Source organism: Mercenaria mercenaria, chromosome 3, assembly GCF_021730395.1.
Source record: "Mercenaria mercenaria strain notata chromosome 3, MADL_Memer_1, whole genome shotgun sequence".
Lineage (NCBI taxonomy): Eukaryota > Metazoa > Mollusca > Bivalvia > Venerida > Veneridae > Mercenaria > Mercenaria mercenaria.
Window position 1 is genome coordinate 44,471,880 of NC_069363.1, and position 23,745 is coordinate 44,495,624.

At 35.7% G+C, this 23,745-nt stretch overlaps 1 protein-coding gene across 2 annotated transcripts; it reads right to left on the reverse strand.

The window, feature by feature from the left end:
- Positions 1 to 1,694: 1,694 nt before the first annotated feature.
- Positions 1,695 to 3,584, reverse strand: LOC123523530 (uncharacterized). Of its 2 annotated transcripts, none has more exons than XM_045301195.1 (4): positions 3,501 to 3,584; positions 3,281 to 3,355; positions 2,096 to 2,216; positions 1,695 to 1,837 (listed from the first exon to the last, which is right to left on the reverse strand). In XM_045301195.1, the coding sequence occupies exons 1-4, from the start codon at positions 3,567 to 3,569 to the stop codon at positions 1,710 to 1,712; spliced, it is 393 nt and encodes a 130-aa protein (XP_045157130.1). In that variant the 5' UTR covers positions 3,570 to 3,584; the 3' UTR covers positions 1,695 to 1,709. The 2 variants fall into 2 exon arrangements, with proteins under 2 accessions (XP_045157130.1, XP_045157131.1); XM_045301196.1 differs by having other exon boundaries at positions 1,762 to 1,837; positions 2,092 to 2,216.
- Positions 3,585 to 23,745: the final 20,161 nt, after the last annotated feature.

A 23,745-nucleotide genomic window follows, 5' to 3' on the forward strand; every position in this document is an offset into this window, starting at 1 on the left:
TACACAATTATTTCATTCCCACAGGACAATGCCTCTAGTTAATATTCAGTTTGTTTACATCTTGCCTACTTTTTTAGCCTACGATATTCACATTGCTGCACGGACATGCTGCAGTCTGACGTGCTACATTCGACAAATTGAGGCGGGTATTAGACTAACGAATCGTTCTGTGAAAGAATAAACTTGAGAAGTACTGTGTTCATAAATGTGGAATTGGGTAGTTCAGGTTCCTGGTGTGACTAGGTAATGGTGATCTATATGGACTAGATTATATTTGATTTTGTAAAAGTACAATCAGAGAAGTTTGTGACGCCTTTGTTGTAGGGATTACAGTTTTAGAGAATTTATCATGACGCTGCCTGATCATTGTTGTTACGGACAGAACGTGTTGTCGGCCTTTTAATCATTTCAGTCAATTAGAAAGTTTTACCAAAGATGCCAAACAATTGATCAATATTCTAATGTGGGACGGACGTAGGAGTGTTATAAGCATTTATTTCAATTTTCTTATTGTTTCTCTTGACATTTCTCCCGATGAAACGGAGTAAGACTTTTGCTTTGGATGAAATCATGTTGATTTAGATCTCCAAAAGTATTTTGCGGCTACGTAAATTTTTAATTCAGTACCATGTAGAATGTAGGGGGCAACAAAAGGGTTATTTTCCTAATCATTCACAACACTTTACACTATCTTTGGGCCATTCTATTCCCACTGTTCAAGCGCTATGTTCATGATTAAAACATGGAAGGCTGAATGACGAGCCCTACAGAAACCCCGGCAATTACAAGTTATTTCCGATTATGCTTAATAGTATATGTAGGGATACTTGTTACGATTTTGGCATAAATTAATAAAATGGTGTTTATTATCAATTTTAACTAACACAATCATTCACCATGAACCGGATACCTTTGCTGCTATGTTGCATACTACTTTAAAGTAATCTGACAGTATGTACATGTACCAGATTCATTTGAAATAATATTCGTTTAATGATGAATGTCTCTATATTACATAACTTTAAATGAGCCGCGTCATGAGAAAACCAACATAATGCGTTTGCGACCAGCATTGATCCAGACCAGCCTGCGCATCCGCGCAGTCTGGTCAGGATCAATGCTGTTCACTTTCAAAGCCTATTGCAATTAGAGAAACTGTTAGCGAACAGCATGGCTACTGACCAGACTGCGCGGATGCGCATGCTGGTCTGGATCCGTGCTGGTCGCAAATGCACTATGTTGGTTTTCTCATGGTGCGGCTCAAATACATAAACGATAGAAATAGAAAAGAAATGAGATATATCAGACCGAGCAAATAGGCCAAATTCGCTTGATCTTAAACGAACGGAGTATGTAAAATTGTCAAATGGTAACGTCAAAATGCATACTGTTGATATAACGAATGCAGCGTAATAACATTGTAGTATATTTGTAATTTGGAATAACATGTGTAATTTTACGTGAGGGGCTTTCCCTAAATGTAAATGAATAGTACAGAAGATAGAATTTCAAATATGACAACTTGGCAGGTACAGACATAAAAGTGTAGATATGTAATAAAGCATGATGTAACATTTGCCTCGATTCTGTTCCAAATATATTGTATTAGTCCACTTTATAAAAAATATTTTCAGTATAACTGAATGGCAAATATTGCGCTTATCCATATGTCCTTTGCAGTTTGAAGCATGGTATATCTTTTGTTTAAGCTATTTTAAGTATTTGATGCAAAAATACAAGGTGTAAAATAAAGCGAAAAAGTTTAAAATCTCATCTTTTATTTTAAAGACTGGTACACAAATGGTTCTTGTCCGGTTGCTTTTCTTTACTGGATGGTCTGTAAATATATTAATATTTTAACACTATTACGCTCATATTAATATTCAGCTTATCTGGTAAAAAGAAAATTTAATCACGATGTAAAGAATATCGTCTTTTTTACAAATCACTTGATTGAAGAACGAATACTATATAGTCTTTCATTCCGTTGTTTAATAAGAATTTGCTATAGAAACAGTATATTTTATAAATGAGGTATAAAGCACTTCAACCGTTCCAAGACTTTAGCATGAATTATAAAAAAACAGTTACCCACTATTTGCCAGGCGAATAGCAATGACAATTGTTGTTCGAGTCACAATATCCGCTATGACTGCCACAGTGCGCTGCACATCCCCTAATGCCGCCGATGCCGCTACATGATAACCGTTTTTCAGCTTCGAAGAAAAAAAGTAGTTTAATTAAACTATGTGACGAGTCGTGAACAGTTTATCGAAATACTGAGCTATATTTCAAAGAAATACAAATACTATTTATTATTAAATACATCTAGAACATTATTTTCAGTCTGATAATTTATAGTGTTTGTTTCCAAGTGTATGTGCTGCTGATCATAAAACAATCTGACCGTATGACATTCTATAAGATTATCAAAGTCCGTTGTGGGATATTCAATATTTTGGGTTTAAATTTAGCTATTTGATAGGCATTTAGATATGTTTTTTTTTTTAAATAGCACTTATATCTGTCCTTATTTTCTTCAACTCTTGTTATAATAGTGTCCTTTTTAGATACGACGACTGTACAAGCTTAACAAAAAATAAAAACACACTAATAACATCCATCAGCAAACTTTAATTAGACAAAATTAATACGAATTTATCAACATTTAAATAAAAAAACCAGTTTTGAACAAAAGCAAGATTCGATGCAGTTTAAGTGTTCGATTTGTTTTAGTTTAGGGATGCGCCAAGTACGACTTGGTTAGTTGTTCTGTTAGAGCCATCATTATCTCACCTCCTTTTCTCTGGTAATTGAGCTATAATACGACAATTAGAAGCGAAGACAAGATATGATGGCGTTGTGGTACGATGCGAAAACGCGAATCCACGATGAGAAAGCGCAATGGTAATAACGGTTATTCGCCTCGTGGTTTCACTTTTTGCATCGTAATATCGCACTATCGTCCCTCCGGCTGAAATGCTTTACTATGAAAGGAAAAGGGTGCGACGTTAACACCACTCTTTAACACCGTAATAGCGTAGTTTCGCCCCTACGATGCGAACGCGCGATATTTGTATCGCGAGTTCGCATCGTGCTTTCGCGTTGTCGTGATATAGCGCCATCGTATTGTACCTTTGCGTCTTCGTGTCATGTTATTGCAATGTCACCCTAATCGGTCTACTGGGCGAAAGGGTGGAACCCTGGTTCTTGAAGTATTTAATATATTGATATATTGATCGTTTAGTAATGAGTCTCACAATAGGAAAGAACAACTTACGGTTTGCCGCAACCGACCCAACAGCCAGACACACAACCAGTAGAACCAAACAGAATCTTGCAAACATGTCTGTTCCTAATGAATATTTTGCAAGAAATAAAAATTGGTTACTGAAAGCAATCATCTAAATTATACTATTAACTTCAATAAAGAATAATAATTTTACATGTTAAACAAACATATAAATATATGTCAAGTTTATATATATAAATAAACTTACCTTACTGCAGAAGTCTGTAAGAAGTATAGATAAAGTACAGGCTAAGTAACGTCTTTTATACAGGCACATGATAATATCGTTATCAGTATAGCACGCCTTTGTCACAAGTGTGTCATTTCAACGACACATTTCTACATTCTAAAGGCAGATGACACAAAAAACGTCGGTTGTAAATTACTTCAACGCGTACAGAGGAGCACTGCAGACAATGGCAGACAAAAAAATAAAGCTAGGGCGAATATCGGAAAAGCGGCGGCAAAACCTGTTCAAACAAACGTTGTCAATAATGTTGGCAAAAAAGCGAGAAAATTTAGAACTTCAGACGAATTTTTATTTGCAAAAATTGGAATGAACTCAGCCTATGGCCGTTGGGGGAGAGTGATTTTTGCAATAAAACGATTGGCTTACTACGAGGGAGGTTAAAAAATGGCGTAGATTTTTGGTATCAGAAGACGCATATTGTCAAACTCCAACGCAGTGATCTCCCTTGCCGCTTCGCTCATTGATCACTGCCAACACAATGTTTTTAGCTAAAATTCAGCTAAGTGGACTTCTTTTAGTTATATGATTATTTAGTTATTTTTTCCCCAATGTTTTCGAAGTTTACAATTCTTTTAGCACAGGCGAATGTTCCATAATGAAAACAATAATGATTTTGAATGAAAATAGATATTTATTTACACGACCGGTAAGTATCCTGAAACGAAACTCAAAGTAAACAAATGAATATGTCAACGTTGATCTTTGACGCGGTTCACTATTATAATGCTGCCATTTGACACAAGCCGAAACAGATGGAGGCGTTTGATTATTTTCCTGTTGGCCAAGATATGTTATTGTCAAAAGTTTGGTATATCATAATGACATATTAATATATAAGTTAATTTTTTAACCGATCTGACATCACGTGATGAACCATGGTCACGTGAATGTTGTGTTGGCAGTGATCAATGAGCGAAGCGGCAAGGGAGATCACTGCGTTGGAGTTTGGCATATTGTGTAAAGAGTAATATGAAATATATTTTTGTAATTCGCAATCTTGCTCTTATTCGGTCGTAAATAGGTAGCTTTTTCTATTTTTATATTCTTTGTTTTATCATAGGTTTGCGTATTTGACAATATTATTACTTATCAAGTTCTAATATATTCCATTTTCTCTGACATTCCCCTTATATAAGTTTGTTAAAAGAATTCTGTTAGTGGCGTGGAACTGCTCAGCGTATTCCACCGCTGTGCTTGAAATATACCAATCAGAACTGTTTTACAATACCTTTTTGACAAAACCATGATTGCAATAATTAAGTGATTTCAGAAGGAGATTGTTTGTAGGATATAGACTGTCAATTATCATTATTACTTAAGTTCGAGTCAAAAAGGAGATTCTAAGACCTTATTTCAATTATGACAAAAGTAGGTCAGAAGCTCTGAACTATACAGGCACATAATAGAAAAATAGACATAAAACGCTAATTATATTGTACGAAAATGTTTCAGGCAAAGACTCAACTTCATGGCAGTGTTTAATTAGATATACCAAAAGTATTGATAAAAAAATATTAAGCAGAGATACGATTCTCTTTGCTTCAAACAGCCTCGCCTCTCGGACCTAATGCAAAGCTACTTCCGAAAGACTTGATAAGTAACATTATATTGTACACTGTGCCACCTTGAAACAGAAGCAATATAGCATTAAGTTTCGTTGGATTTCAAAGCAGTTTTGATCACGGACCTGTATGACGCTAGTGAAAATTCACATTGTATTTTTGGGTAAAATACTACTAATTTAAAATAGCATTAGCTTGAAACTAGTCATATTGACTAAATTCATTTCATTTCGGGGTCACCGAGATAAAGATTTGGGTCACAGAAACATTTGAAAGGCAAGTCATGTTCTGTCACAACCTTAAAATAGCTGAACGTTCGATCAGACGAAGTTTACTTGACACAAAAAAGACGTCCTCTCAATTTTTCAAAACTGATCCATTTACTGGAACTTTATGAGGGAGAAAATACTCCATGGTAGACGAATCTTTTCTAAGACAGGCCCGATCCAACTACTTATAAAAATATATGAATTAAAATTAACCTTATTTGGCCAAATTGAATTAAAGCTGCATTACACCGTGTGCAAAAGAAAAGCATTAACTGAACATGGGGTGTATTTCCATCATTCTAAGTAATAACAAAGCGCACCAGTACTTGAGGTAACCAGAATTTATTTAACTACACATCTTATAAGGCCACATGTTATTCAAAATGACCAATAAAATTGTTGAAATGTGATCAAACACTCACTTTGTCCGTCCGAGCACAAAATGATTAACTGTTTTTGTTACACATAGAAGTTACACAAAAATCATATCAGTTTATATCATGCACTCTGCTAATCAAGTTTTACAGTCACATATTAAAATAACGAATAATAATCAGTTATTAAATCTCTACAGTGCAATGAAAAAGTTTCAGCCAGTAAAGATTGACCAATCATTCAAATCTATATAAAATTATTAGATGAACAAAGTTTATATTTCTTTTTAACTTCTTTTTTTAAAATAAATGATACGAGGTCCATTCTAAAAATATATACAATCATGCTGGAATGTGGTACACCGTCTATATACAGACTTCAAATTTAATCTATCCCTTCAAAGTACTGCCTTTGGCCTCCACGCTCTTCCGCAGCCGAGAAATCTAAGTGGTGAACGCTGCAGAGTAGACATTCCTTGGCATGGCCTTAAAGACGCACCACAAAATAACTCTATTCTGTTGTATTTCCATGATGGTAATTATACATGTTTTGCCTGAAGAAAATGAGAAATAATGGTGAACGCTGCAGAGTAGACATTCCTTGGCATGGCCTTAAAGACGCACCACAAAATAACTCTATTCTTTTGTATTTCCATGATGGTAATTATACATGCTTTGCATGAAGAAAATGAGAAATAACCTAGTTACAAATTGACAGTGAAATTTATATAAGGCCAAGACAATGCGTTTAATTTCTAAATATATTATCAAATTAATGTAGTATTATGTACAGTAATAGGTGAGTTTAGACCCACACTTAAAACTATACTGAAAAAAATGACTAAATAAGATTGCAGATGAAGTTGTGAAAACACATTAATTCAGAGAGGGCCTTAATTGTCCAGCTGTCATCTTGTAGAATAGCTGTCTTATACCAGTATTATCAGAATGATCTGCACGTTCATGCGGAAGAAGAAAGTAGGTCACTAGGTCGTGTTGTGTAACTGAATAATACCACTAAAATTGCTTTATTTGATAAATATTTGCGCTCTGATAGCATCGTTTCCAGCCTTAGAAATACAAAACGTACTCCTTGGAATACAAAACGTACTCCTTGGAATACAAAACGTTTTTGAAACATGTAGTTCTCCTGGCAATTACTGCTCTACAGTCATCTTTTCGCAGCCGCTTTCTGTTGTCAACGCGACGCTGTGGCTAATAAAACTGTATCCAGGTCTCATCTTCTGTTAGAAACTGTGACATTGTACCATAATCTAAATTTGAGAACTTTTTAGCGTTTCTTAAGCATATTTGACCCTCTTGGTCTTTCGCTTCTCAGTTAACATGTGAGACTAACATCGGGTACAAAACTTTCTTAAACCCAAGTGCTTGGTGAGAATCTCCCCGTTGACTTGCGAAGAAAAGACGCTGTCTCGGACATCGTGTACTTTGCGGTTTCAATAATCCGACGTCTTACAGCAGCAACGTTCTTTAACGTTATTGCTGTTTTAGGTCTTCCAAAACGAGTCCTGTCGTTAAGGATTGCCTGACCATTTTTTAATTTACGTATCCACATGGACAATTTTCTCTTATACTGCAGACTTCCTAAATGACGATTCAGTTCATTAAGTATATGCCTTACATGTATTCTAAAAGAACAACGTACCTTAATGTACGTGTTAATTTCAGATTTTTATTCGATTTTCATAGCTACATGTATTTAGCCTTGTGTATATGACTACACCTGATACAAAACTAAATATCTCAGAAACGGTACGATAGTTTTCAATTAAACTTTGCAAGATTATAAGAGTCATACACGTACCATCCATGTAAAACATTTTTCTTGCGTGTTTAAGTTCTATGGAAGCGTGCGATTGTCATTATTTTTAGAAAGTCCCCCGCATTGATGACAGGAAAATAAAACCATTACTTTGTCTAATACTTATGAAGCATATCTATATTATGATAATAATATGGTACCGTTTAGCTTCTTCATCTGTACCGTGAACAGATTTTCTTAAAAAAATACCTGTAAATTAAAGCTTTTTAAGTAATGTCCCCGTTATGCTTTTTTAATGCTAAAGTTGTGGCATAAGTTTTACTTGGCATGACATCAAAAACGTGATGCATTTCTATAACCCAGCACAGTCAATGTCGCAGTGACAGTTGAATGGAAAAGCCTGCTCCCTCAAAGCCTTGAGGATATGTGTACTTTAAATCTTCAAAGTCTAACAGTTGATGAATACTATCTATTTTGGGGTCACAGAAAAGATAAGGGCAACGAGACGTTTGCAAATAAAATTATAGCTTGCATGCTCAATATATGAAAAATGTCTCCATTCCAAATTTTGGCACTTTGATGGGCATTGAGACCGGACGGCAGATAAACTCATTGTACATTTAGGGTCACTGAAACAAAGTTCAAGGTCAAAGGGAATGAAAAAATATAGTTTGCTCTAAAATGTATATGTTAGCGATGTGGGTATGTTTTCTAAATTTACTTTTAGTCCTTTGAAACCATCAAGTCTTTTCAATATTTTACAGAATTTTGCTAGAAATACTGAAATAAATATGTGGTAAGTACAATAACAATAAACAAGCTTATGCAATGCTATAATAACAGCAGTGTTAAACGAGACGACGAAAGTTCCATACTGCACACTTCTTTTCTTTGATTTCATTATAAGATATATCGCTTTTTGTCGTTTTGTCTCCATTTCTATCCGTTAGAATCTGTAAAAATAATATTTGTAACAATTCATATACTGTTGCCTTGAGTTCATGCAGGCCTAAAACATATAGTTTGCTTACCGGTACTATACGTAAGTAAATCATCCAAAGTCAAAGTTAAGTATTATCTTATATGCCATTTAATATTGATGAACAAATATCTCTCTCGTACTGTTTATTGCTGAGAATTAACAATACGATGTATATATAACCTAGACACACTGCGATTTAAAACGATGCCATGATAAAGTATTTATTTTATTGCTAAGTTACAGTACAAACGCATAGTCTGTAATAAGAAAAAACACGTGAATGAAATATTGCGATGCAATACAAATTCCCCTACTGGATAGCACATAATTTTCTTTACTGCAGAATAACATATTGAACTGATATCTGTCAATGATGTTTAAACAATATTATACTATATATACAAATATATTGAATCAAAATTTGCATATGTAAAAACCTACATTTGTTGATTGCTTCATGACATCTATAAATATAAACAAGAGTACCACAATGTCACAATATATACCCGTCATAGCAAGTTTTTGCACTAGAATCTGTATTTTCATATCGATTTTTTGGCCAATTACAAAAACGTTATGATATAAGTTATTTATAGTAATCACAAAGGAATGTTAATCCTTAAAAAAGTCCACACAAAACTCTTTACCAGGTTGAGATAGGTCATGATACACTTAAAAATTGGATATAACATGCATGTTGTACCCCAGAAAAGTGGTCTCGATTTTTCCCCACGGCCAGTAATAAAAAGTTACAATATAAGCTAAATGTAGTAACAACAAAGGGAAGTAACTCTTAAAACAAGGGTGCCTCATGGTGGTGAACATTTGTGTCAAGGTACATCAATATGCCTCCATGCATGAAGAAGAAATGCTCTGGACAAAGTCATTCTTAAATTTGAACTTTTACCTCTAAGTATGACCTTGACCTTAGACCTAGGGACTTGGTTTCTGCGCATGGCACTCCTTCTCATGGTAGTGAACATTTCTGCAGCCAAGTTACATCACATTCCATCTATGTATGAAGACGAAATGCTCCGGACAAAGTCATTCTTGTATCTGATCTTTGTCCTTTAAGTGTGACCTTGACCTTAGACCTAGGGACCTGGTTCTTGCACATGACACTCCGTCTCATGGTGGTTAACATTTGTGCCAAGTAACATTATAGTCTCTTTAAGGACTGTTGAGTTATAGACTGGATAGGAAAAAAAAGCTTTGGCCTTTGACTTCCAAGTGCGTCATTGACTTTTCAACTAAGGGCCGGAGTTTTGCACATGACACGTTGTCACATCCAGAGGAATACTTGTGCCAAATGATATTTTAATCCTGTATCTTGCATGACAAAGTTATAGACCGGACAGGAAAAAATCCTATTGACATTAGATCTCCAAGTGGGACCTTGACCTTTAAGCTAGGATTCTGGGTTTCCACATGACACGTCGTCTCATCATAGGGAACATTTATGCCAAGTAATATTGTAACCCCTTGACGGATTTCAGAGTTCTGAAACGGACAGGAAAAACGCCTTTTGACCTTTGATCATCATTTGTGACCTTGACCTTTGAGCCAGGGGTTCGGGTTTTACGCAGGAAACGTCGTCTCAGCAGTGGAAACACTTTTATGCCAAGTAATATTAAAATCCTTTCATGGATGGCAGAGTTATAAACCTTGCAGGAAAAATACCCTGTTGACCTTTGACCTCCAATTGTGACATTGACCTTTGAGCCAAGGAACCAGGTTTTATGCATGACACATCGTCTCATCATGGGAAACATTTATGCCAAGTAATATTAAAATCCCTCAATGAATGACAGAGTTATTGTCCGAACACGAAATAGCAGACGTACGGACGTACGGACGGACGGAAAAGCGCATTCCTATAGTCCTCGAAACTGGTTTTCAAAACGTAGGCGACTAAAAATGAACACTACTCACTGTTTGCCATTCACTTTTGGTTTGCAAACACAGAAACTGAGCGTGTCACACCAACCAGCTTCGTAGCCAATCTCAATACAATGCACTGCGCATGCCCAATCTCCCAAACTGCATATACGTGTTTTGGTAGCTACAATAGAAATTATATATTACAAACATGTAGTTAGTCTGTGCTACAAAACCATAGCTCCACCACAAAGGTTAGTGTTGAAAAGGAACGGAGCTGTCGAATTAATGTTGTGCAGCTTATCACCGGCTTCAACTTCTAGAGATTTATTTTCATACATCTATATTCTTATTGCTAGAATTCATTTCTAAAACTGGAGATGACGATGTAATGTATGAACTCGTACTACAGATTGGCTGTAATTTATTTTACACTTTTATTTAAATTATGTGGTCAAAAGCTTTTCTGCTCACGTTTGTACTATTAGCTTTCATTCCGTTTCCAGTTAAATCCTTTATCATGCACGTCGTAGATTTTATGATCTTACAACAAACTGCTGAGTAACAAATATGTTAATGCCTTTGCTTCACGATGATTTAACTTAAAACAATTTTTCAACGACCGTGTCTCTCATACAAAATCAATACATAGTTACAAGCCTAAATTAAATAGGAGATTGAAAACGGCAAGAAAACACTAAATGTACTCTCCGAAACGTTATTAATATAGCTGAAGCTTATGATCTGACTTGATTCAATACGCCCAGCGATGTGGCAGCCATTTTGTTTTAATCGAAATTCATAACTGAAATGTACTTGCAGGATATGGAATATATTCTGCCTCCATGTGATGTCTATTGACCAATAGCAATGCAAGAAATTTGTAGGAGGCGAGATAACTTTTGATATCTGTCTGTATTCCTACTACATTTCGATGATTAGAACTACTATAAGCAAGAACTATCTTTAAAAAAGGATAAATACACGGTTCATTTTAGATAAATCAATAAAACACAAAGCAGTCAAAAGCATAATTGCGATACACATGGACGGTATCAGCTTCAAGCTAGAAGCAGCTGTGTTAAAGTTGATAGGCTGTTTACGTTGTATCAAAACATAACTTTTCATGAAAGCCTGAAAACACAACAGTATTTCACTGACCCTATTCATGCGATACCATCCAATCAAGAGGTACCTTACAAAGTTAGCTCTCTAGTCTAAAAACATTGTCATTGAAACAACATTTTAATCGGCTGTCAGAGCTTGTTGTCTTCCAAGTAAAAAGCGAGCTTAATACGGCTGCGCCGAAAAAGTATTGCGCTTGCAATGTTTTAATTGTATATGATACCAACACAGGTAAACAAGAATTAATGATCAGAATAAATGAAAAAAAATAAATGAATATCATATTATAATACAAGTTGCAAAATGGAAATAATTGCAATATATGAACAAGGCGTTCTAATAAGATTGAGTGTATAGATAGAGAAAATGTGTTTTGGTTGCTTGTATTTGTTCGGGGAAAGACATGGTCAGATGAAGAAGGTCATTCCTATAAATCAGAGGTTCGTCGTAGACCCGAGACGAGCCGAGCCTCCGTTTCCTTGGCGAGCATGCGCATTAAGTATTTCCACCGCGAGGGATTTCCTATAAATTGGGACGCCTAAATTCAAAGTCCAAGCAGCATCTTACAAAAATGCCTGGTTACCATGAATAAGGATGACATACATAAAATGCAACCAATAAAGATTTATTCCTTTAATCGTACTTTTAGACGCGATTCAAAGACTTCGATTGGTTCGAAAGGAATTGTCAGGGAAAACCACTAACTGGCTGAAATTATTTTTTACCTGTAATGTAAGCAAGCTTAAAGTATCATCGAAAAATACCAGTGGATTAATCTGGAAAAATTGTAGGTTTATAGACTTATTTTATCCCAGAATTTTGATGGCTGGACGCCTCCCCCGCTCCCCGCCAACCGTCTAATTTTGAAGTTGCTCCTACGTCAGTTAAATAGGAAATTAACTTTGTTTCATAAGCGTGTAGTTATGTTTAGCGAGGTATAGTAACGAAGCGACTGGTTTGTGACACACAGTGTAGCTGGTGTTAAACATATTCAGCAGAACGCTACGCATTTATCCTAAACTGGAACTGAAAGATTTCTTCCTTGATGAGAACAACTTAGAGAGGTTTACTTTTGTTTTCATCATCCTGTAACTTTGGAATTATGTTTAAAATTTGATAAATATTGGATCTTTGTTGCACCATAAACCAATTAGTGTTTTGCCACGGACTGTTCCTAGGTAGTGTACCCATGCATTCCCGTGATAACATGTTTTGGCCTCATTGTAATGCGTTTCTGTCCTTGATCTTATATTTACTGCGTGTTTGCGGGCGAAACTGCCTTAGCAGCCACCTGTACTAGACAGCTGCTTATCCTTAGAAGCCAGTCTGCTTCCTTCCCAAAATCGATGTTTTCACATAATTTCAACTTGTCTTAAGAAGTCACCTGCCTTAAGCAGTCAAATGGTGTCGTTTTTTTGTGCTGGCTGATTAAAACAGATTTGACTGTAGAGCAAATAGTTAATTATAAGCTAAACATGCTCTCATCATGCATTGGTCTGTTTAAACAGCATTTAGCGTGCTAGTTAGTTCAGTAGTGTACAAGTAATATAACCTTCGTACAAGTAAGATAAGCCATTTTTAAGTGCACAATTATATTTTTAGCTTCGCATCTGGGACTTTTGTAAAGTGTGATATAGTACATCTATTTTTGTGATAATTATTTGTTAAGTATGTTTTAAAGTAAATCTATTCATACAGAATTTATGTCTGATTGTAAAAAAAAGATGTCTAATACCTACATCTACAAAAGTAAACACCACTCAAACTTCTGTTTTAAGTGTCAGAACCGTTACCCACAATGCCAGAATATACTGGAATCGGTATTTATCCGTAAAGCCCTCTACAGACGGTAGGTTTTTGTTGTACAACACTAATTATCTCAAAGATGTACAATTTTGAAATTGTACATTTTGCACATACAGACAGTATTCCATTCCTATATAAATCACAGAGATTTACCAAGTAAACATAGTGCATCAGGTACTGAAAAGAATGTAACTATTAATATTATAAAAAATAATATGCACCTTTTTATGTCCCATGAATTTGATTACGCATGACACAAATGAGCCACGCCATTAGAAAACCAACATAGTGGCTTTGCGACCAACGTGGATGCAGACCAGCCTGTGCATCCGCGCAGTCTGGTCAGGATCAGTGACGGTTGCTTTAAAAGTCTAATACATTTAGAGAAACCGTTAGCGAACAGCATGGATCAGACTGCGCGGATGCTGGTTGTAAACGCACTATGTTGGTTTTCTCATGGCGCAGCTCAAATCATTTAACTTTTCAGTGTCATCCTTCCATTATGCATTAAAAGCCATTTTATATTCAGATTTGTGTTTAATTTTTGGCCAATTGTTTCTGGAATTTCATTCACTTGCCTCTTATCAGCTAATTATTTACCAATTTGTTGCTTGTCAACGTGGGTGGTACGTAAGGCAAAACTTACGAAATAGAACATGTCCTAATCTGTAAGTCAAGACTTAAGATTTACGAAATCAAGGAATAGCATCGTACACACGGTAATATTTGGCTGTACATCTTGAATTTAATTGGTGTTGTACAACAAAAACTTACCGTCTGTAGAGGGCTTAAGTGTAAAAATACATTTTGTCATCTTTAAGTACGTGTAAGTGTTCAGCACCAATGATAAGGCTAATATACCACCAGTGACAGCAAAGTCAGCCACGGTTCATGTAAGGAAGTGAGAAGTGCAAAGGACCTCAAGCTTAGACTTACGCATGGTGGGATTAAAGGAAGAGGGTTTGTGCACAATTATATGGTTTCAGTATGCAGCTGGTGCTTCTCCACTGATAATTCTCCGGCGGAATCCCACCCATGTATTCATGGTACTTGTTGTCTATTTTGTTTTATTGTTCCTTCTCTTGAGAAGGAATATTATAGTTCGGTAATCCGTACTTGACTGAGCTATTGATATCGAAAGCTGTTGTCATTACAAGCCGGCCAGTCAAACTCCGTGACGTTAGAAATAACCTCTGACGTTAAAACTATTCTTTCTTAATTGAGGCGACACTCGGACTGAACGCGTCCATGGATTACATATTACTAAACCCGAGGATGGTTGACTGATTCTTTTATTTCCTCCATTCTTGAAGAACATAACATATGTACAAACAGATAGACATATATCAGCAAATTTACATGTAAACAACTAAATATTATCGTTATCTTCAAATGCATGGTTAATATATGAAAATAAACCCCATTGCGACCCTCTAATTATGCGCAACACATTCACGCATCGAATCGTAATGGATTGACCGGGTCAATGTCTTATTGCCGTATTTACTCAACTGAAAGTTGTAACAAATTTAATTTGTTGTTGGATTTAACAATTTATGTTAAATAATACTTAGCGTAAATACCTACTTAACATTTTTTGGCAGTATAAAACAGACATTGCAACCAAAATTTTACAAGATGATCATTATATATTTATATAGATGTGCCCTAGAAGGAACTTTTGCTATGCTTTAACTTGTATTGTCTATGCTTTATGTGTACATGTCTAAAGTTAACATTCATACTAGCTTACTAAAATGCATACATACTAGCACTGCTGTATGTTTCTTTCGGTACTTGGCTTTACCTATTTGGCCTTTGTCCTTGTTATTATGCAGACTAATTTAATGCAGATAAAATCCACAGGAGAGGCTCAGGCAATGTACAATTCATTTCAATAATACTTTTATATAGGTAATTAAATTATATGATGTCAGCATTAGTGTTTAAATGAATTTAGAAACGAAAGTACAATACAGTTTTACACAAGAAAACATAAACAGGTTGAAAGTAATACACTAAAGGACTTTAGAAACGCCTCATCCATATATGAAAATTATTTCATTTAAATATTGTGGTATTCTCTAAATCAATTAATCACAATCTGACTAAAGTACATATCCTATTACGCTACGCATAGGATCTGAGAACGACCTATTCATGGCCTCGTTCTGACGACCCTTTCGCTAGCCAATCAGAGCCTAGCTTACAACATTTTGCAAATCTACCTGTAGCCTTGACTTTTAATATTTACAATTCTTATGTCGTATTGTGTCAGATGACCGGTTAGCTCAGTCGGTAGGCCACTTGCTTTGTAAGCGAGGGGTCACGGGTTCGAGCCCTGAAATAACTGCATATTTTTCTTACTCTTTGGCATTCGAACAAGTCGTCTGATTGGTTAAAATTAAAATAGCAATACTGGAAATCCAAAATATACAGAAGACGAATGTGAATGGGTCGTTCTCAGATCTTCGTTTAGAAGATCAAGTACTTCAGTCAGATTGAATTAATCATTAAATCTGATCCAGAATGGTAGCGTGATACTTGAAGTGTGACCATTGTAACCTCTGCACGTGTAGCTCCTGCTATAATTCACGTCACAAATTAAAGGTTATTACATAATGAATCGGTAACAAACTCATTAAAACTTCCAAAAATTCTAGACTTGGGTAAATTGATAAAAAATCAGTATTGGATTTTATTCTTCTCAAAAGTAAGCGTTTCTCAAAATCGTTTTTGAAACCATATCTTCCAGTTATGTAGGTTTGGGAGATTAAACTAACTTATGCTGGTTATAGAGCTGTACGTCTGACAACACCACGTCAACTTTTTAAATTACGTCAATGGCATCTGCATTGAAGCTTATACGTTTATCATTGAAACAATTTGTCAATATATATATCTTTTAACGATGTGGATGTTACAACTAAAACGTATATTCGATATTATTTTCCGACGACAACATTTGAATCTCGAACTATACGAATAAAACTAATTTGAACATAAGCTTTTTGTTATATATCAGCACCATTATTCCACTTCATTTGGTAATAAGGCTTATGATAAAAACATCTTGTTTATGGGACATTAATATTTTGATATGGATTTGTTATTTTTCTTATCCGTTCTGAGAAAAAACCAACTTTTATTATATAATATTCCAAAGGTAGTGAACTGGCAACTTCGATAACATGAAAATCTGTTGTCATTCTACAGCATTTTTTATGAAACACATGGGGGTGGGAGGAAGTCATCCAGAATGTTAAACGGGAAAGCCAATTGCGGTCTTTTTGTATATACGGTTGTATTTATTCACGTGTTATAACAAAAGATGCCGCGTTTAATTTGTAAATGAAACTAGTGGTCTTTAGAGGCAGCAGGTCTCTGTTCACTGGCGGTTTTAGCATAGGCTTGAATGTAATGACAGAGTATGCTAAACTCTTATAGAGTCCATGGTCTCTATTCAAAAGTTAACATGAGTTGGAAATGTTTAATATCGAAATGAAAAGTCACATGAAATGTGTTCACATGTGGTCTCTAACAAAGGGAATGCGCACTGGAATGCCAAAAGTGGTATCTATGCGCAGATGGTCTTTATTCACAGGGTTAGAGAAACTGAAAAAGATTAGGTTGGGAGTAAAACTTAACTTTTAAGTGCGGATGTAGACATATACAAAACATGCTGTCTATTTTTTGTCTGAACTCCTTCGCCCTTGAAATATCGAATATTTTTCGGGGTTTCAAAGGGAAAATAAAATATTGAAAAAAAAAAGAAGAAATTAATTACTTATTGTCAATATTGTCAATCTTTTTATTAGAACACTTTCCACACTCTCTCACTTCTATTTTGTTTAGTTCTGCCCATTGTTTTCAGGTTTAAGGCTAGTCAATTACTATATAACCGCTTTTCATGGTACTGAACTTAAGTGTACAATTGAAGTTTCAATGTACACCGCCGTACGAACATACCTGCGGACGTTTCTAAATTGTATTTTTGGTACTTTTAACGTGTGTAAATATTGAATTCTGCTCAACAAGGAGCTAGAGGGCGTGGACGTTAGCATGCATTTCCGCTACCGTCCATGGACAGGCTCAACCAAACCGAGCCTGCAATATTTTCTTTTTTCCTGTCGTGCTGGGGGACCTTTGAAGTTTCCACTTTTTCTAATTAGTTATCGGCACGTCTTGGATGAGTACTCGTCTATATATATCATGGTTTTGTACAGAACAATGTAAAGTAATCTGATAATATTGCATAGTTCGGATATCTGCCTTGTATTCTCTTTACCATTGTTTCCATTCGTTCACAAATCCTTTTATTTTGTGAATCCGTCATCTGACTTAAGATTAACGGTCTTACTTTCCGATTATTTTCTATTTATTTTTATACTTTGTACGAAATTTTAATCCCCTGTAATTATCAAATTATTGTTAGTTTTTTTGTCTTATTATATTATTTTATTTTTACGATATTAGTGGCATACACGATAATCAAACAAATCCTTTAGAGATTTGGAATGTCCGCAAGTTTTATATATGATATATGTTTGACTAATAAGGCAAAACCTTTAGACTGTTTTCTCCATTGTTCCAAAAATTTACTCATCCGCTGATGTTCGATTCCAGATTGAAGCAGTGAGTAAAAACGGTGTGTTTTATGTCTTAACCATGTAAATATACAGCAATACAGAGGTCCCTTACCGGTATAAAACTTTGTTAGCGTTCATCCTTTGTGGTTGTTATCAACAGTGTTAAGACTACAATGTTTTAAAGCATTTAGGAACTAAGAAAAAAACTATTTCTACTTAAATTTCAAGAGTGCCATTGTCCTACAAGCATAGATCATGTACACCACACATTGTCTCATCATGGGGAACATTTGTGTGCAGTATAAAGATAATCCATCAAATCATTTAAAAGTTATGGGGCGGAAACAAATGTTTACTTGACCTTCAATAGTGACCTTGACCTTTGACCGATAACCATGGCAACAAATATACCAATATGGGGAAACATTTCTGTGTAGCAATTAAAAAATGTTTTTCACTTGACCTTAAAAGTGACATTGACCTTTAACCGGCAAGCATAGTTCATGTGGTGACACATTATATCATCATGGAGAACATTTGTGTGTACCACTAAAAAAATCCATCTATGCATATAAAAGTTATGGCGCTCAAACAATTTTTACTTGACCTTCACGAGTGACCTTGACCTTTGACCTACAAGGATAAGTCATATACATGCATTAGTTACACATTGCTCTCTATACTCATACCAAATCTTATGAACCCAGCGTGAATACTTTTTGAGTAATTGCAGGATCCAGATTTGCGGACGGACAGGCGGACAGACAAAGTGCATTCATATTGTCCCCTCCGGTATTCCACAGGTAGGGGAATAAAAAGACATGATATAATGTCTTTGTTTTACATATACATTTGTAAAATAAAAATATTTTACATCTAAGAGTAGGTTATATTTAACTCGTGAACACCATATATTACAGTTTCTCTAAGTTGCACCAGTTATGAACATAATATACTTTGTGTCCGCTCATTCAAATATATTTCGAACTTACAATGAAACCAGACACATATCCTCTCTATTAGGAATAAAATAAGCCAAACGACTTACGTCTTGCCGACACCGACCCAAATGACTACCAACAGTAAGAACCAGAATTTTGCCAACATAGAGATACCTGTTAAGCAAAAGAGATACTTCTTTCCATTTACAGTAATTACTTTTTTTCCGGCGTAGTTGTATAACATGTTTTCAAGCAACTGGCGCATGGAGTCATGGAAATGGGTATGCGTTCACTTGTTATAGAGCCTTTAATAAAACTACTGGGTATATATTTTAATTACATGCTTAGTAGATGAAAGTTACACTTATCAGAACTATATTATATTAAACTTGTTTATGGAAACATAAGCAATGGTTGACTTGGAGTATACTTATGCCTTTATTGGAACTAGACATCGTCAAGAAGGTAAATAAGAATTGAAGTTCCACGTTTTGAATTAATTAACGGATTCGATCACTCCTTTCGTTCTCATTGTTTCTTGCTTTTCTGTTTATAAGATTAAGGAGGCGACAATGTTTTAAGCCGTGATAGAGCATTGTATGGTAGCATACTCGATATCTACTTTTTTGAACACGTTGAACGAATGAACATGTATTTATGTGTTGTTGCTTTGTTGAATTGCAAGTTGACTGATCACTTGATAGTAAAAGGGGTGGCGAAATCTAATTTTGACTGTTTGATATTTTTCTTTGTTTTTACTTGCCCGTTTCTTACCAAGGGTTATTTTCCATTTGCATAAGTATTGGTGACATTGTAAAACACATTTGAATGTCAAATACTACCTGCTATTATGAACTCTGGGACAAGCTGTGAAAGTCGGATAATTGCTTTCACCACCCGTGATTATGTAAATGCTTATCAAACTATGATGCTATATAGTCTTTATAAAAATCATAATCATTATTTGTACACTGGACCATCCACAGTCATCCAAAACAACAGCTTTATTCACTTTGGTTCGCCATACACACATATAGGGTATTTTAGAATTTGCTGAAGTTAAAATATATATATCTTTATTTCCTCCAAACTGAAGAGCACATTTTACATACATGTTCATAAACATACAAATGAAATAAAACACTATACATGTATTTACACAATTATAATAGTAGGCCTATAACCCGTACGAAAGTAACAATTCAAATATGCATGCAATGTATTAACTTTTAACTCATTTACAAAAGCTAAGGAAATATAGAATGTCACATGTTCAATAATATATTACTGTAGAATATCAACTAGCTTTTCCAAATATCAAATTGCAAGAATATTTGGGAAGCCATATACATATGATATTCAAAAATATATGTATGACTGTAGAATATCGATCTATATACGAACTGGACCAGAGAGAGAAATCTTCCTATATAATTACAATACATAAGATGGATTATTATTATTTTTTTTGTACTTAAACGCAAACATAAACAAACAGTATATACACTTCACAATATTGTAATTTTGTAATTATTTTCTTTTAAACTATTCATATTCACACAAATAATAAAAAGTAAAACAAAGTAATTCATCTAGATCATGCAGACAGGCAAAACAGGTAGAGCGATTTATTTGTATTACCCATTTCTACGAAAACGAAACAGAAAGAGGTAAAGATGATGCTTTTTCTGTTTACCAACATTGACTTAAATCAGTTAGCTACTGTAAACGCACACATCCTCACGGGGTCAAAATCTCAGGAATTGGAAATCCTGAGTATAATTGCGAGGTTTAATTTTCACGAAACTGCAAAAATGATATTCTGTTTGAATTAGAAATATACTAATGATGAATATTTACGCGAGGATTTACCCTGGCGAGATGTAGTGCCTCGCGAATAAAGCGAAAATTAAACCCTCGTGAAAATTTCTGCCTTTATAGTACTTATAACCAGCTCATTACATGCACACTGTATATAAAAGCCTTAAAGCCCGACACTCTTGCTTCGTCGTTCAGTTGAAATGAAACAAAACCCCGAAACATTTCAATGACTTGCAAGTCTGTTGGCAGCATACAAAGGCTTTTAAAATTATCAGCACCAAGCGATTTTGAAAGTTTCACCCATAGATTGTTTCTAGCATTGTCGTTAGATGGACAGAACAACAGAATGTGCTTAGCTAAGTCATCTGTCATCTGTTCGCATTTGATACAATTGGTAGTGTATCTACGAGAGAAAAAGCGACACAGAAGCACACAAGCAGAGGTACACTGAGCTTGCAAGTAGCTGTAAGTGCGACTAAATTGCCTTAGGTTACATGACTCGTACGTAGATTGGACCAACAGAAACGAGCTTAAATCAGGTTGAGAGAGAATGCGATTTTTCCATTCGAATTCGACCATTTTCTTGATAGCTGTCTTGATTATATTTTTCCAGGATAGATTACTGGGAAACTGTCCATTACCAATGTATTCACTGAGGTAATGAGATAGATTGTATTTTCCTAGTATTCTATGAATATCTGGCATAAATCCTCTTACTTTACTGGGTGTTGACATAAATGATATGAGTTAAACAATGAAGATTTCTTTCACTTTGAATTTTTTACTCAAATTACAGAGTTGACCAAAGAGTAATAGTTTTCTTTTTTCTATCAGTTCCGCTATCGGGTGAATGTTTATACAACTCAAGGCAACATCGGTCCTTGTAGATGTGGAGACAGACTGGATACGTTTAATGCATTGTCTGTGTAGTTTTGCAAGGGGAAGTAGTTGAGTGTCCGTAATGCCGTTCCATAATTCGCTTCCATATAGCGCTTTAGGTAGAACGATTGACATGTATATCTTTTTACAAGTAAGGGGATGCAAACCATTTCTATGGATGCCACAATCAACCATACTAAAAATGACTTTCTTAGTTTGTCACAACTTGTAGACACATTTTCAACTAAATCTAAATATTTGTTACAGGGTACATCTAGGTGGAGATAGCTATTAGTTTCATCAATGTTTTCATCACCCAGCTTCCACGTTCGGGCTGTTGATGTTTTATCGTTAAACACCATAGTGTTACATTTACTGGCATTATAAAAGTAGCGTTCCTTTTTCGCATTGGTATTACAGATGTCAATGAGGGTATCTAGGCCATGTTTCACGCCCGATAATATAACCATGTCATCAGCGGAGGTAGGGCAACTGCATATTGTATTACCTAATTTGAAGCAGTACTGGCTTTTTTCAATTTTGTTCATCAGATCATTTATGAACACGAGATACAAGTACGGACCCATACACTGACCTTGACGGGTACCTTGTAAGATGGGAAACCAGTCAGACGTGTGACCATGTGATTTGACACAGCCATAACAATTATCAAAAAATGACACAATTGCCTTATATATCATAATATCAATACCCATTTTGTACAGTTTTACAAGCAATGATGAGATCCACGTCCGGTCAAATGCTTGTTTGGCGTCTAGGAAGCACGCATATACTGTTGAACTGTTTTCAAATCCGTAATGAACATATTCTCTTAGCATAAAAGAGGTCATAAGACAGTTGACCTTTTTCTATAACCCACCTTGAGAAGTGTTGAATTGGAGATTTCCATCTTGTTCGAGAAATATCAGTAGCACTTTTTCATAAAGTTTTAATATTACAGAACAAAGAGAAATCGCTCTATAACTGTTGGGATCATTTTTCTTTTTGTTTCCACAAAAATCTAGAGTTAATGTAATGTATAGGTGGCTGCTAAATATATTACCAACATTATATCAGGTATTTTGTTACGATCAATGTAACTATTTCTGGAACCTTCACTGGATAGGTGTGTCGGGTAAGCAGATTAATAATGATGCGTTTTAGTGTACATTGTAATACCATTTTTGTATATAAATTATATGTGGTAAATATTCTTTTTTCTCTTCGTAGCCGTAGGAAATACTCTGTGTGATGCATTAGCCGTGCAATAAAATTATAAGTGTATAAAACTACGGTCTTCCGTTTGGGCCAGCGCCTGCTCCCTGTGAACGCGAAGCGCGAAGGTACGACAGTACGATGGCGAAGCGCGACAGTACGATGGTGACAACATGACAGTGCGATGGCGAAGCGCGACAATACGATGGTGACAGTCCATCGTAGTGTCGCGCTTCGCCATCGCACTATCGCGCTTCACCATCGTAGTGTCACCATCGTACTGTCGCGCTTCACCATCGTTTCTCTGTTTACTTAAGAACCGACTTTAATTAAACTCTGTATTGTATAGTATTGTCAACTGTGTCCAATGATCAAATAACTGGAACGCTTTTCTACGGTGTTCCGCTAGGGCCAGCGCCTGCTCCCTGTGAACGCGAAGCGCGACAGTACGATGGTGACAACACGACAGTGCGATGGCGAAGCGCGACAGTACGATGGCGAAGCACGACAGTACGAATGGTGACAGTCCATCGTACTGTCGCACTTCGCCATCGTACTGTCACGCCTCGCCATCGCACTGTCTAACTTCACCATCGTACTGTCACCATCGTACTGTCGCGCTTCGCCATTGTTCTGTCACGCATCACCATCGTACTGTCGCGCTTCGCCATTGCACTGTCGTGCTTCACTATCGTAGTGTCACCTTCGTACTGTCGCGCTTCGCCATCGTACTGTCGCGCTTCATCAGCTTTTCAATGTTTACTTAAGGGCCGATAGAATGTATAGAATTGTACGGTCAGATGGAGGGACGTGCTTTGGATTAACTTACTAATAATCTTGTTTTACATGAATCTACATTTTTATTTGATATGTTTCTTCAGTTAAAACTTTAGAGCCAGTGGTAAAAAGACAGGGTCGGTCGGGTAAGCAGAAACAAACAACTGTATTCTAAACGTGGTAACATCATGTCAAAATTTCA

Coding starts and splice junctions, on each gene's coding strand:
- LOC123523530 (XM_045301195.1), bottom strand. CDS start 3,569: ATGTGCCTGTATAAAAGACGTTACTTAGCCTGTACTTTATCTATACTT. Junction 2,217..3,280: donor TGGGTCGGTTGCGGCAAACC/GTAAGTTGTTCT, acceptor TTTTCTTCGAAG/CTGAAAAACGGTTATCATGT. Junction 1,838..2,095: donor TGCTATTCGCCTGGCAAATA/GTGGGTAACTGT, acceptor ATATATTTACAG/ACCATCCAGTAAAGAAAAGC.